General features: G+C 42.5%; 2 protein-coding genes across 5 annotated transcripts in view; both read left to right on the top strand.

Moving 5' to 3' along the window:
- The window catches only part of LOC139384157 (tyrosine-protein kinase receptor TYRO3-like), a 29,497-nt gene extending 26,163 nt beyond the window's left edge, over positions 1–3,334 (top strand). For both annotated transcript variants that reach the window (XM_071128854.1, XM_071128853.1), the window contains exons 17-19: positions 765–924; positions 1,261–1,397; positions 1,594–3,334. In XM_071128854.1, the coding sequence (XP_070984955.1) occupies positions 765–924; positions 1,261–1,397; positions 1,594–2,014 (718 nt within the window). In that variant the 3' untranslated portion in view covers positions 2,015–3,334. The remainder of the gene's footprint in view (positions 1–764; positions 925–1,260; positions 1,398–1,593) is intronic.
- A 2,233-nt stretch (positions 3,335–5,567) lies between these two features.
- LOC139384156 (MAX gene-associated protein-like) overlaps positions 5,568–19,672 on the top strand; it is a 22,517-nt gene continuing 8,412 nt past the window's right edge. For 2 of the 3 annotated variants that reach the window (XM_071128852.1, XM_071128850.1), the window contains exons 1-13: positions 5,568–5,794; positions 10,319–12,256; positions 12,346–14,359; positions 15,103–15,190; positions 15,279–15,389; positions 15,596–15,724; positions 15,868–15,981; positions 16,265–16,971; positions 17,265–17,544; positions 17,721–17,869; positions 17,966–18,095; positions 18,270–18,862; positions 19,289–19,589. In XM_071128852.1, coding sequence (XP_070984953.1) covers positions 10,389–12,256; positions 12,346–14,359; positions 15,103–15,190; positions 15,279–15,389; positions 15,596–15,724; positions 15,868–15,981; positions 16,265–16,971; positions 17,265–17,544; positions 17,721–17,869; positions 17,966–18,095; positions 18,270–18,862; positions 19,289–19,589 — 6,484 coding nt within the window. In that variant the 5' untranslated portion in view covers positions 5,568–5,794; positions 10,319–10,388. The remainder of the gene's footprint in view (positions 5,795–10,318; positions 12,257–12,345; positions 14,360–15,102; positions 15,191–15,278; positions 15,390–15,595; positions 15,725–15,867; positions 15,982–16,264; positions 16,972–17,264; positions 17,545–17,720; positions 17,870–17,965; positions 18,096–18,269; positions 18,863–19,288; positions 19,590–19,672) is intronic. The other variant, XM_071128851.1, reaches the window with a different exon arrangement.

The raw sequence follows: 19,672 nt of genomic DNA, 5'->3' as shown, positions 1-19,672 counted from the left end.
ACTTATTGTGGGAAGCTTGTGGAAGGCTACCTAAAACGTTTGACCCAAGTTACTCCATTTAAAGGCAATGCCACCAAATACTAATTGAGTATATGTAAACTTCTGACCCACTGGGAATGTGATGAAAGAAATAAAAGCTGAAATAAATAATTCTCTACTATTATTCTGACATTTCACATTCTTAAAGTAAAGTGGTGATCCTAACTGACCTAAAACTGAATTTTTCTAAGATTAAATGTCAGGAACTGTGAACAATTGAGTTTAAATGTATTTGGCTAAGGTGTATGTAAACTTCCGACTTCATATTTATGTACATTATGTGTATGTACAGTTGAAGTCGGAAGTTTACATACACCTTAGCCAAATACATTTAAACTTAATTTCATAATTCCTGACATTTAATCCTAGTAAAAATAATTGGCTAAAGTGTCATTCTGATCCTGACTGATATGTTGATAAAATATGTACAAACTATTCCTAAATAAATTAAATTAACAACAATTATTAAATACATTTTCTAAAACTTTTTAGATTTTCCAAAACCTTTCCAGGCCTGGAAAACACCATTGTAAAATATCATGACTTTTCCATGATACTCATGAGCGTACAAACCCCGAAATGGGGCATAATTTTAAGACGCAGCCTGTCACTTGACTCTATTTCTTAACTGGAACTCCCTCTAATATGGTTTACACACTGAATTTACTAGAGCTTGGTTCTGCCTCAGGTTTAGATTGTGACCATCTCCACTCCTTTATTCATAGGCTGAGTGAAAACTTGACCGTCTGTGTGGCAGACTTTGGCCTTTCAAAGAAAATCTACAGTGGTGACTACTACAGACAAGGATCCGTCTCAAAGCTGCCTGTCAAGTGGATAGCACTGGAGAGCCTTGCTGACAATGTCTACACTACTCAGAGTGATGTGGTACGTTACGTACAACCAGACGCACCCTCAGTGGTCATAGCATCACTTTCAAAATTATATTGACACTGTAAGACAGCAATATTTTAGTTAGGGATCCCTCTTCAAATCAGCTTTGTGGAAAGGATTACATTGGTTTTTTAATGTAACTCAATACATCATAGATAAAATGCAGATTTTGTTTTCAGATGTGTTAATTGAATTTTAGCATTTTATAAACCATGTAGTGGCCCCAGATGTTCACTAAGTCTGTTTCATCGATAAGATGTTTTCGGGAACTGTCAATTCGTTATCTTTGCCTTTAGCACCCCCAGAAGTTAACTGACTGTTTCCCACCAGTGGGCGTTTGGAGTCACCATGTGGGAGATCATGGCACGTGGACAGACCCCCTACCCTGGGGTGGAGAACTCTGAAATCTACGAGTACCTCATCAAGGGAGAGAGGCTCAAACAACCACCTGACTGCCAAGATGACATGTGAGTGATCCACTGGATGTGGTAGAAAAAACTCAGGCATTGACAAATCGTGATGGGTTATATTATACTTTTCAAATGACTTAAACAATGATATTATCATTGGTGCCAGAAAATGTAATATTTTACTGTATTTAACCTTGTACCTCATTGAGAAGACTTTTCCAATAATGACCTGACAGTTTGAATCTTTTTCCAGGTACGAGATCATGCATAGCTGCTGGAGCCCTGTTCCCAAGTGCCGCCCCAGTTTCCAGCACCTGATTGACCAGCTGGAGGGGCTATGGGCCAGCCTGTCCTCAGGGCCTAGTTTTATGAAGGAGGCCCTTCTCTACGTTAACCTGGAGAGTGACGAGGGGGAGCCAGGGGCACTGGGCCCAGGGGAGGGCCCCTCGTGGTCAGCAATGCCCTGGCAGTGTGTGGGAATGGAGGAGGATGAGAAAGACTGGCTCATGGTGTCTTCTGGGGCAGCTCTGGCTATTGGTGGAGACTACCGCTACATCATTGGCCCTAACTGCAACTGTACTGAAGAGGAGAGTGGGAGGCAGGGGGACTCAATAGATACCTTGCAGCAAGAAGTCAGGGATGAGGAATATGAAGACACGATCATTAATGTGTGATTTATATTTTGAACAACATGCCTGCTCCTCTGCCCTACAGATTTCAAACTGACCAGTTGGTTGTGGATGGTTGGTCACTCACTACTGCCCTCCAGTGAAGTTTCTGAAAACAGCCTCTTACCAGCATTTATTGGATTGAAGTGCATATCTCAATGAACCTTTCTACCCATTTTATTGCCAGTCATATGCAGTGTCATTTTGTACTTTAAACTAAGGACTTCACATTGACACACACAATCAGCCTTATGATTACATTCAACAAAGAACAATAACACTACTGATATTTAAAATGGTACATTTGACTGATAAACAGAACTTTATAATGGAAAATTCTATAGTATTATGCATCTTTTGAAGTTTAGGCAGCATTTGATTATAAAAGCAGTCCCTATGTCCTTAGTGTACACTGTACTGTAGGTGGTAGGTATTGAACATTGGTATTTGCTGCTTTGCTAACGAACTCCCTTATCTCTATGATAAGCATCTTCTATCCAAAAGTGTGCTACACGTTCTTAATCTGTATTCTCATTTAACCTTAGAATAACATTACACGGGACCACCACTGTAATTATCCCCTAACATTGTGATTGAGTTATTTAGAATTATAAACTGGGTGTTTTGAGCACTGAATGCTGATTGGCTGACACCCGTGGTGTATCAGACCCTATACCATGGGTATGACAAAACTTTTATTTTTACTGATCTAATTATGTTGGTAACCAGTTTATAATAGCAATAAGGCAGACCTCAGATGTTTGGTATATGGCCAATATACCACACCTCCTCATGCTTTATTGTTTAAGTATACCATTGAGAATTTATGGAAACAGGAATATATGCAGAACATTGTTTATGTATTCAAGAAGAATACCAGAGTGAGCATGGATATGTGTTAAGACATTAGCCTGAAGAAATGTGAGCTTGTCGTTCACTGATGTTCAAAGTGCTTACACACACCCTTGATTTTGCTTTTGGAGCATTCCATGTATGGGATATCAAGGGACATGTTTTAATATTTTATATGTAATTTTTTGTATGTTGTGTTAAAATTATTTCTAGAGATATGACCTAGAGCATTAAACAGAGACTTATGAAGCTGGTGCTTTCTTTGTGTTGTGATTCTCTCTGTCCAGTCCATCCCTACCAGCAGGTTTATAGTTGTTTTAGATTTGTGCATCAAGCTACAATGTAATTCTCACCTGAAGTGTAAGTAAATAAAGTATTGGTTGTTTGTGATCGGATGATATATTTTTCTTTGCAACTTTTGGGCAAGCATGGAATGAAACTCGTGTCCCATCTGAATAAATTAAGGTCAAGAAAGTTCTGTCAGATACTGAGATTTGTCTTATCACAACTTCAAAAGGTAATTTCAACTGCCTCAAATTGAGCGACTATACAGTTGCAGCAATGTTCTGTCAGATACTGAGATTGGTCTTATTACAACTTCAAAAGCTAATTTCAACTGCCTCAAATTGAGTGCAACTGTCGCTTAACTTTAGCCTTCATCCAAAACCACTACAGTGTTGTTGATCTCATGCGCTGTCAGTCTGATTAATCAGGCAGCAATACACAATTAGTATATACAGCCCGAAACTAATGTTTGCAAAATTGTTTAAACGTCCCCTATAAGCCAGAATTGAGTAATATTACATTTAAACGTACTGTACCAGTTGTCTGAGCAGTTTGTCCTTCCACTTCTCTGAGACAAAATATCTACAGGAAAGTATTGTTTAGTGACTTTAAGAGCTGGTGGTAAATATATGGTTCCCGATTGAGTTTCATATGGGATATTCTGTTCTCTTGTCAATAGCTATTAAAACAAGCATGTGTAACCGATGTGAAATGGCTAGCTAGTTAGCGGTGGTGCGCGCTAATAGCATCTCAATCGGTGACTTCACTCGCTCTGAGACCTTGAAGTAGTGGTTCTCCACGGCTTTTGTGGAGCGATGGGTAACGATGCTTCGTGGGTGTCAGTTGTCTGTGTGCAGAGGGCCCCTGGTTTGAGCCCGGCGAGGGAACGGACGAAAGTTGTTACACATGATATGGCAATGAAAATTGTATATTCTAATCCAGGGGAAGATGGAGAACAATCCACCCTTTTAAAAAGTATTTTTTTAATCCCCCACCCCCCACACAAAAAAGGTGTGGATTGTTCACCATCCTCCCATGATTTAGAATATACCATTTTCATGGCATGCCTGGTTCAGCTTAGAATATTGACATATATACAATATTTCCCTCAAATACATCTTTACAGTTTCTTGAATTTTTTGCCATATTGTCAAAACACATGGTATCAAGAACAAAATTAAACTAGCCACCTGGTTATCCAGAATCTTGTCAACTCAAGACTTCTGCTACATTGTTTTTATGATGTCAGCTAACCCATCTATAGCTATTGAATAGAACTAACATATCCAATATAAAACTAATTTGACCCCTGTGCCAATACAAACCATATAACCAACTACCTGGTAAACAATACTTTACTGTGGATATTTTGTCTCGAATTTCAAACAGCTAAAGGACAAACCACACAGACCAGTAGTAATTTTTAAAGTGATTTTATTCTAGCTTGTCAGGAACATTGACACGATTTTGCAGGCATGTTTCATATACCAATTAGTTTGGTATTACAGCCTGATTAATCAGACTAGACCCGTCAGTGTTTGCATCAAAATGAATGGACATCCCCAGGCCAATCCATCCATCAGCGTTAGACTCAGGAGTGGCTATAAATGCCATTCAGCTCACTAGGTAACTACCGTGATCTTCACCGCGTGCCAAGATGGATCCGCCAGTCCCACGGTTCTCCTCTCAACAATGCTAGGTAGCTACAGCTGTAAACAAAGTATTGCGTCGTCGGCGTTTATGACTAACTACAGATCCATAGACAGTAGGCAACGTTAACAAACCACAGAGCAAAAATACATGGTTGCTGGTGAATTCGTGTATTGAACATTTCAAGGTGGTAGGCTAGCACGGGTGGCTTCCCCTGAACCAACATGCCCACGAGCATGGTCTGTCATTACATAGCTGCAACTGTATAGTCGCTCATGCGCACACCATATCGACATGTTTAACTCATACCTTAGATCATATTTTCTACCCCAACCTTCGTCTTTGTTGAAGGTCCACTACCAAAAAGCGGGGAGTTGCAGACCACCCCATGGCGGGGTTCGGTTCGGTACCACCACAGCATGCATTTTCTCCCTCCGTTTTGAATCATGTGACACAATGGCGCAAAGTCTGCGCAGTAGGACGTGAACGTGCCTCGGTGACGTTGTTCTACAGCACGCATGTTTCCCTCAGCTGGGAGATGCGAGTTTAACTAAGGAAAATAACTAGAGGATTATACAAAGAATCGACAATTACCATCGCATATTTTGATCTGTTCAAAAGTGCATACGGTAAACCATGTGTTTAGTAAAACACACGATCCTGCCGAGAAAGACCGAGATGAATTTGCAGGCGCCAAGTCCTCTCTTTCTAGCCTGAGGAGAAGTCCACCATAATGACTTGGGAATCACACGCAATTGATTTTTATCGTGTTGTGCACGCGCTGGTGTGTTGTTACAAGTCTTCGTGCTTAGGCCTTGCAGGCCCGAGACACGTTTTTAGTCGTCGCAGTGCACGGCATCGAGGCTATTGGCAGAGAAAGATATAGATTCGTCGCCTTAATCCACTTAGGTTGGGAAAGATAACTGACATTACATTCCTGCCACCACTTGGTGTTGTCACCAAACCACAATGTATGCTACCACGGTCCGCCACAATACAGTAGGTCCGCCAGTTTGGTTTGTTTACTTGTGTTGTCTCGTGTGGAAATGCAAAATGGCCGCCGCTCTTATCGAAGTATTTGATTTAACGATATATTGTTGTTTTTGAAATGGAAAAGGTTTTTGCCAGTAGTAACATAGTACATCTCTTAAATTACTATTGAACGCTTATGTTAAAGGTTGAAGTAGCCAACAGTAGGCATATATTTTAATATCTAAACTTGACCCAGATAAACTATTATTAAAGTAATTAGTGTCTGCGACATGTTTGCCAAAGAGTGTTTCCATTTTCGATCAAAAGATTGTGTGATATCAACATCAAATTTTGTGAGTAATATGATTTTCGCTTAGAGATTTTTCAGGCCATGTGAGAGGATACATTCATTATCTTCAATAGGCCTACATAAAGTCCTAGCCCTAGCCAGCAGATGCCGACCCTGTAGTTATATTTGTTTACACTGGGTTGCACTGGGGTTGGAATGCAATCATGTACTGTGTCCGAACTCGTGTACTACATACTTAGGGTGCATTTGTAAATTCACTCTGGATGTCTACTTCAATTTCTGAGCGCTCTCGTCTGAGTGTGCCAGAGCACAGAATAACTGATGAATTGAACCCATTGAATATGACTGGTGTCAGTAAATGTTGGAAAAAAAGTAAATTGTTGCAAGCAGCGCAGTTAGTCACCAACGCTCTAGACAACATGAAAACAGCCTAACTAGCTCTGCTAGGGTGAGTAAAATGGTCAGTGAGGTATTCTCTCCTTTGTGTCTGGAAGTAGCTAGCAAGCTAGCCAACTTTAGCTGGTTAGCTTGGGTGCTTGACTGCCGTTGTGAACTGCCGTTGTGCTCGGCTCAACCCTACGCATCGCCCAGAGAGTCCAGTGTGCACTTTGAACGCTCCGAGAGCGCGAAACTCTGAATTTACCAACACCCAGAGCACACTCTGGCACTCCAGAGTGATATTACGAACACACCCTTAAACTGCATAGTATGTACTCATTGTTGCATACTGTCGCTCAACAACCGCAAGCGTATCAAGTCCTACTAAAGCACTCGGGTAACGTTAGCTACGTTGTTGAGCTAAAGTAAAGGCATGGCAGGCTGCAAATAACTGTTTTTCAGAGATGTATGATTAAATAGTCGTGATCATTTGAACCCTTCTGGTGCGGGCATTCCTCTAGCGACCCACCTCGACAACACCCGGTGAAATTGCAGAGCGCCAAATTCAAAATACAGAAATGGTCATAATAAACATTCATAAAAAATACAAGTGTTATACATCGGTTTAAAGAGTAACTTCTTGTTAATCTAGCTGCTTTGTCAGATTTCAAAAAGGCTTTACAGCGAAAGCATACCATGCGATTATAGGACAGCGCCCCGCTTACCAAAGCATACAAACATTTTACAAGTAAAGGAATTACAAAAGTCAAAGTCCCTCTTTTATATCCCAAAAACTCAGTTTTGTTGGCGCGTTTTGTTCAGTAATCCACTGGCTCAAAGGCGGTCCAAACATGCAGACGAATACAAACTAATAGTACCGGTAAAGTTTGTCAAAACATGTCAAACTAAGTTTAAAATGAATCCTCAGGTTGTCAATTGTCTAAATAATCAATAATATTTAAACCGGACAATAGAGTATTCAATAGAAAGGGAAAAAAATGACGGGCGCGTACTCGGTCATGCGCGCAAAGCAGCTCTGCATTCTTCCACTGACAGGTCTCATTCTTCTTCATTTTTCAATAAACAAGCCTGAAATGATGTCTAAAGACTGTTGACATCTAGTGGAAGCCATAGGAACTGCCATCTGTGTCCTAACCCATTAGATACTCTATTGGCATCAATTGAAAATACCCACATAAAATAAATCCCACTTCCTGGATTCATTTTCCTCAGATTTTCATCTGCCATATCAGTTCTGTTATACTCACAGGCATTAGTTTAACAGTTTTGGAAACTTTAGAGTGTTTCCTATCCAAATCTACCAATTATATGCATATCCTAGCGTCTGGGCCTAAGTAACAGGTAGTTTACTTTGGGCACGCTTCTCATCCAGACGTCGGAATACTGCCCCCCAAGCCATAAGAAGTTTTAAGGACAAAACGACTTACATTTGAACACTGCAGGAGACTCATTGCTCATCTTTGCCATCTTCAATTCGTTTTTTTGTTTACTTTCAAAGAACTTTCAAATCTCGAAGCCCTTATCCAGTTTGAATACATTGTGGGTGTGAAATTCCCAAATGTTGAAATTTCCTTCATACTAAAAGCATGCTACATTTTCAAAATGTCACAAAAAAAATTGTACTGAAACGGCCTACTATTTAGGACGCTAGTATGGGTATTCGGACACGGCCATGGTTAAATTAAGACACTGGAGCCGGCGTGAGACGTGGGTCGGAAAACGTATCTCAATTAGAGGTCGACCGATTTATGATTCTTCAATGCCGATACCAATTATTGGAGGACCAAAAAAGCCGATATCGATTAATCGGGCAATTTTATTTTCATATATATTTGTAATAATGCCAATTACAACAATATTGAATGAACACTTATTTTAATATAATGCATAAATACAAATCTCTTTGGTCTCAAATAAATAATGAAACATGTTAAATTTGGTTTAAATAATGCAAAAACACTGTTGGAGAAAGTAAAAGTGCAATATGTGCCATGTAAAAAAGCTAATGTTTATGTTCCTTGCTCAGAACATGAGAACATATGAAAGCTGGTGGTTCCTTTTAACATGAGTCTTCAATATTCCCAGTTAAGAAGTTTTATGTTGTAGTTATTATAGGATTATTTCTCTCTCTACCATTTGTATTTCATATACCTTTTGACTATTGGATGTTCTTATAGGCACTATAGTATTGCCAGCCTAATCTCCGGAGTTGTTAGGCTTGAAGTCAAAAACAGCGCTGTGCTTCAATCATTGCTAAGAGCTGCTGGCAAACGCAGGAAAGTGCTGTTTGAATGAATGCTTACGAGCCTGCTGCCCGACTACCACCGCTGAATCAGACTGCTCTATCAAATCATAGACTTAATTATAATATAATAAACACACAGAAATACGAGCCTTGGGTCATTAATATGGTCAAATCCGGAAACTATCATTTTGAAAACAAAACATTTATTATTTTGGTGAAATACGGAACCGTTCCGTATTTTATCGAATGGGTGGCATCCATAAGTCAAAATATTGCTGTTACATTGTGCAATCTTCAATGTTACATCATAATTATGTAGCATTCTGGCAAATTAATTATGGTCTTTGTTGGGAAGGAAATGGTCTTCACACAGTTCGCAACGAGCCAGGCGGTCCAAACTGCTGCATATATATACCCGGACTCTGATTGCACAGAATGCAAGAGAAGTGACACAATTATCCTAATTAATATTGCCTGCTAACATTAATTTATTTTAACTAAATATGCATGTTTAAAAAATATACTTGTGTATTGATTTTAAGAAAGGCATTGATGTTTATGGTTAGGTACATTGGTGCAACGGCAGTGCTTTTTTGTGAATGCGCTTGTTAAATCATCACCCGTTTGGCGAAGTAGGCTGTGATTTGGTAAATTACAGGTACCGCATTGATTATTTGCAACGCAGGACAAGCTAGTTAAACTAGCAATATCATCAACCATGTGTAGTTAACTAGTGATTATGTTAAGATTGATTATTTTTTTATAAGATAAGTTTAATGCTAGCTAGCAACTTACCGTGGCTCCTTACTGCACTTGCGTAAAAGGTGGTCAGCCTGCCATGCAGTCTCCTCGTGGAGTGCAATGTAATCGGCCAGAATCGGCGGCCAAAAATGCAGATTACCGATTGTTATGAAAACTTGAAATCGGCCCTAATTTATCGCCCATGCCGATTAATCGGCCGACCTCTAATCTCAATGCAGAGACGGGATATGGCACTGTAGGCAGTTTACCGGAAAACTTGCAGTATTTATATATTTTCAATGTATCACTGTGGATAAAGCTACATTTTGGAGTGCGGTGGCATGGCATATGCCATCCCTGCATTGAGGTACGTTTTCCAACCCTTATCTCGTGCCGGCTCCACAGTGTGTTAATGTAACCATGATTGCGTTCCGACACCAGTGCAGCTCATTGTAAACAAGTGTAATGGTAGGGTTGGAATCTGCTGGCTAGGCTATCCCCAATCAATTTCCATAGTTATTTGTAGTAAACTGGGGGTTTAATCAAAGGCATGTTCATGTGTTATCGATTTATTAAATTACAAAACTGATTTTCAACTTTATTGCCAATTGCTCATTATCTATTGATACATTTTGATTTGTTTTTCTTAGTTGCATAATGACTGAATATCTTTCCTATGACGCATGCATTTATTTTCATACTATATTGTATAGTAATTTAGCCTAGTATTAATAATTTGTAATGAATTTGATATTTCCAAAGTAAACAAATGTACTGAGAATTGCATACAAAAGTTTGCATTCCCAGTGAGCAAAATTGGTTGAAAGAAATATAGCTTTCTTTTTGTTGTTTTTAGGATGCTGAATGAAAACATGGAAGGACAGATGTAAGAGGGCATTCTTCCCTCGAAAAGGACTGACAAGTTCATGGCTGCCAAAAAGAAGGAAAGAATAATGGTTCTTCATGAGGAGGGGGCTACTGCCCCCATAGCACTGCCCTCAGCTGCCTCTCCCCCTGACCTCTTTGGTGTCTTAAACACAGGGCAAGCAAGTGCAGTTGTAGCCAATGAAGAAGCAAACATTCCAGCAACATCTACTCCAGGTTCTGCAATGGGTACTGGTCAAATGGCTTCTACATTGAACTCTGCTGCCAGGTCAAATAACCAACCAGAGAATTTACCACCAGAGAGCACCTACAGCGGTATCAAGGTGATGTTGGACAATAACAACATGTGGAATGAGTTTTTCAAATGCAAAACCGAAATGATAATAACCAAACAAGGCCAGAGGATGTTCCCTTATTGCCGCTTTCGCGTCTCTGGTTTGGAGCCCTTCCAGAAGTACACTCTGCTCATGGATATCAACCCTGTGGACAACAAACGTTACAAGTGGACTGGGCAAGACTGGCAAATGAGTGGGAAGGCAGAGGCCCATTTGCTGAGACGGGTTTTCATCCATCCAGACTCTCCATCTTCTGGTCACCAATGGATGCAGAACCCAGTGTCATTCTACAAGCTTAAGCTCACTGACAACACGATGGACCAGGAGGGCAATGTAATTTTGCACCCAATGCACCGCTACTTACCACACCTGCATTTGGTCTCAGCTGAAACGGCTACAGAGGATATTCAGCTCAATGGGTCTGACGTGATAACCTTCACCTTTCCCCAGACTGAATTCTTTGCTGTAACAGCCTACCAGAATGTACGCATGTCTCAGTTTAAAGCAGACTTCAACCCTTTTGCAAGTGGACCCAACTCCCAGGCTCTAAAGCTGAAAATGAGTCCCTCCAATGAGTCGAAGAAGGATGAAACCAGATCTCCCAATGAACTCAAGCCTCTGAAAGGCTTGAATGGCCTGAAATCTTTGATGGCGGCAAAACGCAGATCTAAAGACACTTCAACAGTAGATAGAGGACTCCTGAGCCCTGATGCTCAAAATGTTTCCCTTGCAGATGGTGACAAAACTGAGGTCAAAACTGATGGACCCAGCTCCAGGCTGAAATCAAGGCCCTCCAATGAGATGAACAAAGACTCAGCCCAATTGCCCAATGAGGTCAAGTCTGTGAAAAGTCTGAACAATCTTAAGTCTTTGATCGGGAAACGCACTTCCAAAGATACTTCAGCAGGAGGCCAAGGACTTCTCGCTCCGAATGCCCAAAATGTTAGGCTTGCAGATAGTGATAAGTCCGGAGTCCAAACAAGTCCCTCCAATAAGTCAAACAAAGACACAAACAGTTCTACCAATGACCTCAAGCCTGGGAAAAGTCTGAATAACCTAAAGTTTTTGATGGCAAAACACAACTCTAAAGGCACATTCGCAGTGGATCAGAGAGTCCTCAGTGAAGATGCTCAACGTGTTACACCTGTAGACAGAGACAAATCTGGAGTCAACGCTAATGGATCCAGCTTAAGCACTCCAAAGCTCAAATCAAGATCCTCCAATGAGTTGAAAAAAGCAGAAACCACATCTGCCAAGGAATTCAACTCTCTTAGAAGTAATCTGTCAAAATGCAATTCTAAAGACACTTCAGCAGTAGGTCAAGGACTCCTGAGCTCAGATGCTCAAAATGTTACACTTGCAGACAGTGAAAAGTCAGGAGTCAAAATGGATAAACCCAGCTCCTACAAGAAATCAAGTCCCTCCAATGAGACGATGAAAGTTGAAACAATATCTCCCAAGGTGTGCAATTATGTGAAAAATTTGCGTAGAAAACGCAACTCCCAAAAGACTTCAGCAGCAGATCATGGACAAAAGTCAGTCAGAAACTCAGAGTCCACTGAATACCATTCTTGGTAAGTTTTCAAGTTCAGTAAGCTACATGTTAGCATTCTTGCTTCTTACTTTAAAATGCACTTCTAATCTTTTACCTTTCTCTTCTGAGCAGTACAACAGGTCCTCCCCAAAGTAACTTCCCTGAGCTGATTCGGGAGTGTCGTCTGAAAATACGAAGGTGCAATGTTGAGATAACCAATACAACTTGTAGTGTTGAGCAAACAAACACGAAGGGCATGGTTGCCAATGGCAAAGTTGTGGAAGTAGCTGTGAATGACAATTTTTCCCAGATTTCTGAACCTGAAGCCTTGTCCGGGAAGACTATTGAAAGGGTGGGAACACTGCACAATGGGAATGTGATTGACAGTGTCAAGGACCTCTTCAATTCATCTCAGTCCCAGGAACCGGTCAAGACCTGTGTGTCAATCAATGACCATTCAGCAAATGAAGTTGAAAACAGTCAAAAGGCTTCCCAGAGCTCCTCCGTGAGCTCTGAAGCAAAAATGACAGGTTTTGATGAACAGCTGCAGGGGAAGGCTAAACCACACAAACGACCGGAACCTGTGCCTTTGCCCCTTCTTGCACTCTACCTTCAACAGTTGAAGTCAAAATCCAGATCTGTTAGGACCAAACCAAAATCTCCCCCGGGATTGCCTTCGTCTTCATCCCCATCTTCTGCTGTTCCAACCACCGATCCTGTTATTCCAGCCACCGATCAAACTGGCCCTGTCATAGACTCAACTGGCCCAGCCATGGACTCAAGTGGCTCAACCTTGGAATCTACTGGCCCAGCCATGGACTCAACTGGCCCAACCTTGGAATCTACTGGTCCATCCAGGGATTCTACTGGATATGCTATAGTTCCAGCCAGTGGTCCTGTAGTTCCAGCCAGTGGTCCTGCTGATCCAGCTATCAATCACATTGTTCCAGTCATTGCCCCCACTGGGCCAACTACAGACTATGTTGGTCTACCCATGGATATTTCAGTCCCAAACACAGATTTTTTGGTTCCTACCACAGACTCATTGTTACCAGAACCTGACTCAGTTTTACCAACCGCTGATCATTTGTTTCTTGTCCCTGAGCCTACCTTATCCATTGCACAATCATCCCCCACCCCTTGTTTGCCAGCAACTGTCTTATTATCACCATTCTCTGACCCATTGTTACCAGCCCAAGAATTGCCACCCCCTGTACCTGTCACATTAAACCTAGCAACTGATTTATCATCACTTACCTCTGACCCTCCCTCAACTGCTCCAGCACTGTCATCAACACCTAGTCTTGCCAACTTGGAACCTGAATTTACCCCCTCATTACCATCCCCTGGTGGCTTTGAGCCATCCTCGCCTGCGCCATTACCAGATCTTGAACCCCCTTTACGTTCCCCTGTTATATTGAAACCGGAAGCCGCCGCCCCCTCCTTACCTGTACATGCCTCCTCATTCCCAGCCCTTGAACGATTACTGCCCTCTAACCCTTTTGTTCTATCCTCTGAATTTTCATCACATGGATCACTTTTAGGCCTACCTGCCCCTGATCCTTTTTTAACAATACCCTTTATCCCATTGTTGCCTTCCGCTCACATTAACCCATTACCCTTTGAGGCAACCTCATTTTCCTCTACCTCTCACCCTGACTCACTTGCTCTGGACTCTGCAATATCCCCATCTCCCTCGGACACTACCTCATCATTCCAAGTCAATTATGAACCATTAACACACCCATCTACACTGTCTCCACCCCCATTCCAGTTATCTCCCTTTTCATTGTTAGGTCCTGACCCATTGTCACCAACCCCGTCACTGGCCGACCTCACTAACTTTTTCTCCATCGCCGAAGAGCTTGAGATAACTGAAGACTTTCCCAGGAGTGAGGCACCTCCTGTCCCATGTCCTCCTGTCCGAAGTACCCCTAGCATACCAGTTAGTTCTACTTTACCTGTTGGTTCTAGTCAGCCAACCCAGAGAAATAAACCCTGGAGATCTAAGAAGAGATCTAGGAAAGGAGTGAAATCTGCCACGGGTGATTCACTCCCAGTGATTGATGGATCCACAGATGTCGCCATGCAGCCCAACCTGGAGGAAGTTGAGGAGCAGCTGTTCGTCTCTTTCACCTCCAAGGTACGGCGTAAATAGTCAAATGTATTTTTGTGTCAGTTATTTTGGTAACACTTTACTTACATTCATAACACCTTTATGAGTGTTACAGATCATTCATAAGAACCTTTGTAACACGTTACCCTAAGAGCACATGTTTTTGACTTATCTTGGGAGAGAACACAGTGTAGGCCTAACATGTCATTTACAATTGGTGCTCCTGGCCAGAACTGGCTCTAGGCCAGGCACTCTGTTTACTTCAAATCCACCTTCTCACGGATATTGTCAAAGAAATGTTCATTATTCAATGACATAATTCCAAGGGCTGTTTACCCAGTGGCATCCTGCCAAATTGAGAGATCACGAGAGAAGACGCACAAGACTCAATGCACACAGTCACTAACTGTTAACCCTTTGCTACTCCCAGACTGTTATGTGAAAGGTGTTCTGAATGCCTTACGTATACCCCCTTCAAGTTAACTAATACCGTTACTTCATGGTATGCCACACCACCTGTTTTTCATTGGTTCTTATTTTAGGGGGAGGGAGATCTTTAACAAAGAAATCCTTATTTTGGTTATGTTTCTTACAGTCCACGGTTTATCCTAGGCTAAAAATTGCATTATGAAAAAAGTACAGCATATTATAAGCTGTGCAATAACACATCATAAGGGCTCATACATGTTCACAACAAGTAACAAAGCATTAGCTTTATCCATTGGATTTAAGGAAAGTGTCATATTTAAATAAAGTCTTGTAAATTACAGGAAGCACTTGATGTCCACCTGGGAGAGCCTGCACTTTGTGAGACGACGACTGCGCAACCTCAGAAGCCCCCAGAGGCGACAGAGAATGGTACAGAAAACAACCAATTTGATTCATCATGCTCCCAAGCTGCTGTTACCTGACACCTGTTAAAGCAGTTAAACTATTTCTCTTTCAGTTGGAGGACTAGAAACCACAGAGGAAAGAATAGTAGCTTTCGAGAAGGTTCTTTTGGGTGACCTAAAGGTTATGAGGCATCGACAGGTCATTCATCCTGTGTTGCAAGAAGGTAACACAAATAAATGTCTGTAAATGACAGTGTATATACTTTTTATTGTCAATAACTTCCTTGCACACTAGCATGTGACTCATGTCCCACTGTGATTTTCATGACAGTGATCATGTGATGTTTAATCTTACTCATGATGGTAGAATGCTTTAGTATGATGCATAGTCTATGCTTGAAGATTGCTTATCTGTCATCTGTGTTTGAAGTTGGACTGAAGATGAGTTTACTGGATCCCACTCTGGTCATTGACCTGCAGTACCTAGGTGTTTGTCTACCTCTACCCCCACCCTTTTTATGTCCAGAACCAAACTCTCCAGGGTTGGCATCTTCTCCAAGTTAGTAGTTATTTTATGTTGGAGTTTCTGTTTTGTTCAAATTGTCGAGTATATTTTTAAGTAACCTGTTAAGGGTTTTATTAGGATAATTTAATACATTTTGAAAATAGCAATTGTTAATTGGCATACCTTTTTTTCCCCAGGTGGTTCAGTCCCCTTTGTTTCCAGGACAGGCAAGACCACAGACTTCACCCAAATCAAAGGCTGGAGAGATAAGTTTGTCCCCTCGAACTCGCCATCATCCTCCAAGCCTGAAGGTAATATTTACATTAAAATCCTACATGTCTTCTCTGATTTGATAAGCAAATCCTCAAGACTCCATTCACATCAGCAGTTGTAACCTTTGACCTTGATTTTGTCTGAAATGTTGCATGGTGCTTTAACGGTGGCAAAATCAGAGGGGACACGTTTTACCGCTGATGTTTTTACAAAGGCTTAACAGTAAAGAGCCTCAGCTATATCCCCTCTTGTGTTTTCTATACTATGTAGCCCTATACAATTTACTGTGTCGTGCGGATTCAAAATGTTTTTGCTTTAAAGGTTGCCCAAGTTCAGAAGTGGTCCCAAAGAACTTGTCGGCCTTCTGCAGTGACATGTTGGATGAGTACCTGGCTAACGAAGGTAAACTCATTGACGAGCGCGCTGCCAGTTTCACCCAGACCACCGTCGTCACCCCTGTGGTCTACCAGCTACCCACCAAGAGCACCAGCTACGTCCGAACCCTAGACAGTGTGCTGAAGAAACAGGCACCGGCACTTTCTTCTACCTTTGTCCCACCATCCAAAAAACCCAGACTGCCCCCCACATCCAAAGGACTTAAAAAATCGGAGAAAAGGCAACAAAAACAACAATGTTCAAAGCAGAACAGAACTAAACTAACTTCTGCAACAACCCCAACACCATTGCCCACTGAGCCAAAACCGCTATTGATGGATCATGGCGCCCCCATCACACACGGTGACACAATTGAAACTATAAAAAGGAGACCTCCACCAGCCCATGACGCTCCTGTGTCCAGGCCAGAGGTAGAAGAGCCACCTCCCGCTGAACTGGCTCCTGTGGAAGAGGATGACTCGGACCCAGAGCCACAGCCTGCTGCCAAGACCAAGGTCGTGTTTCCTGGGCTGACCAAGGCCCTGCTCCGACAAAGGGATTTGGAGGACGGAGTTGTCTGGGAGAGCAAGCGCCGGACCTGCATCTCAAACGAGAGGGCGACGGTCGCCCTCACCTCCCACTTCACCTCAACGGTAAGATCAGTTACACCTCTACACCATTACATCTGCTTATTAACTCATTTGTGTGGTCTCACATGAAGGAGCAAAGACATGTTGTAGTACGTTTGTAGTTTCGGTCTTGTTTTTAATAAGCTGATTTTGTGATTGTGTTATACCAACTCTACGATGGTATCCCTGAGAAATGTGCCACGCTAGCACTAACAGCGCAGGGCTCCTCCCTGCCTCAATGCGTTCTGCCGGCTGGGCTGTGTGTGTGCCAGCCTGGCACAGAACCGTCATATTTTACTTCCCACTTTTCTCTTCAGGGCTTTGTTTGTGAGAACCCTACAGCTCCTATTAGGATCATAAAGCGCAGGGCTCCTCCCTGCCTCAAAGCGTTCTGCCGATTGGGCTGTGTGTGTGCCAGCCTGGCACAGGACCGTCGTATTATCCACTGTGGAAAGATTGAGTGCATCTTTGGCTGCAGCTGCCTCAGGCAGAAGGTGGTCGTCCTCAAGAACTTAGAAGGACCAGATTCTAATGCGTCAGAAGAGGGCCTGTCCAAGAAGCGGAGGAGAAAGTGGAAGAGGATGAGGATGGCATATAGTGAGTGTCCTCTAGTTTAGAAAACCGCAGAATAAAACATTGTTCTATGAACAGTAAAAAAAGTTTCCATATAAAACAATTTTGCTACACTACATTAGATTAGGTTAAATACGTCACAAAGTGTTTCCATCTTAATGTTGTAGAAAATGACATTTTGCATTAATTTCCAAATTCAGCTCTCAGGGAGGCTGAGACGGTATCAGAACCTGCTCCGCGTGTGAGAATGTTGTGGAGAAAGACGGATGGAGAGACGGACCCGGAGCCCGTCCTCGCCCCAACACCGGTCTACCTACCACATCTTCCACTACAGGAAGAACCTTCAGTGGTGAGTCGTAAAAGGGTGTCTATCTATCCATATGTGTTAGATATACCCCTGTAAAAAAAAAATGATGTATATTCTCACCCCCTGCCTTTTCTAAAGGTGTATTTTTCTCCGGTGAGAGAGAAAGGCGGGACCATGACATGTGCCAGAGTGCGTGCGTTTCAAAGCAAGAGCACAAACCGACCTGAGGTCATTGACAATCACTGCAAACCAATAGACTCTGCACCAGGTAAGTTAAATGAGTCAAATTTGACCACATTATTTTTTTATAACCCCAAACACCAGTGTCTGTCTGAGAGTATATTTATCAGTCAGTGAAACACATCAGTAATTGGTTGCTTCCAAAAATCATAGCCTACCCTGAAATGCATTTCTAATGGCTGTTGACTTTCTCTTGATGTAGTGAACTCTTCCAGTATGTCAGAGAAGTCGTTGTCCTGCCATCGTCCCAAGTACACGGAGCCCTCCAAGCGCCTGGAGATTATGTCTAAGTGTAAGTGGAGGAGCCTGGCGGATAGGAACCTGGTGCTGAGAATTGTGTGTGAGCACATGGCCAAGGACCACCTCAGGAACCCCTTCTGGGTCCAAGGTTACCTTATAAAACCCGTGTCTCAAACCCTGAGAAATGATGGCGAAAGCTGCTCAATCCACTACAAGGTACTCATCTCTCAGGTCCCGAGACCGGACGGAGTGGAGGATGAGAACGGTGAGGAGGAGGAGGAAAGGGTGGGAGAGGAAGATGAAGAAGAACTAATGGAAAAGCAGAGAGAGGAGGATAAAGTGGAGGAAGTACCTGTCGTGGAGGAAGTACCTGTCGTGAAGGAAGTACCTGTCGTGGAGGAAGTACCTGTCGTGGAGGAAGTGGACAACAAGGCTGTGGGGCGTAGAAAGGATCTGAAATGGCAGGGCCTGCCTTTCTTAACAGGAATTTCTCCTGCTGGCCTCCTTACTGGCAACCTTAAGCTGCCAGAAATCTCAGACCAGAAATGTATCACGGTAAGCATTGTAATTACTTAGTTTCCCCCAATACAAATCCAATAATCAGTTCATTTTCCTTCTCTTATTGATGTGGAATGGCATCCTATTCCCTATGTAGTGCAAATACAAAATACATGTTTTATGGTCACATGCACCGGATAAGTGCAGTGAAATGTGTTGTTTTACAGGGTCAGCCATAGTAGTACAGCGCCCCTGGAACAATTAGGGTTAAGTGCTTTGCTCAAGGGCACATTGACAGATTTCTCACCTTGTTGGCTCTGGTATTTGAACCAGCGACCACTGTAGTGCACAGGGCTCTGGTCAGAAGTAGTGCATTACATAGGGAATAGGGTGCCATTTGGAACTCTATCTACCTCTGAGGACAGAGCTAGATAGAGACACACAGTCCATTGCTACCCAGTATTTCCCCCTGTGTGTCTTTAGGTGAATGGCAGGTCCTACCCCCATGCCAAGATACAACTGGGCATGATGGGAGCCATGCACCCAGCCAACCGTCTTGCTGCTTACCTCACGGGCAAGTTACGATGGCCTGCCTATCTAAAGCGGTCTATGGCGGCCTCCTCTTCCGTCCCATCACAAAAACACCCCTCAGAAACTCCTAAAGGTGCCACAGATACAAAGTCCTCTACAAGACAACCGGCCCAACTGGCAGCCACTCCTACCACCATGGTTACCACAAGTGTTCCCTCTACCACTCCAGTTGCTGCTGGCCCCAAGTTCATTGGTGAGAACCAGTCTTTGTAGTGTTTTTTTTTTAGCTTAGTTTATCATACTACTGTATTTTAATGTAAGTTTGTTGCGCTGAAA

Source organism: Oncorhynchus clarkii, chromosome 25 (genome assembly GCF_045791955.1).
Source record: "Oncorhynchus clarkii lewisi isolate Uvic-CL-2024 chromosome 25, UVic_Ocla_1.0, whole genome shotgun sequence".
NCBI classification, from domain to species: domain Eukaryota; kingdom Metazoa; phylum Chordata; class Actinopteri; order Salmoniformes; family Salmonidae; genus Oncorhynchus; species Oncorhynchus clarkii.
Note: the sequence above shows the minus strand (reverse complement) of the source record. Positions and strands in the feature narration are given on the sequence as shown.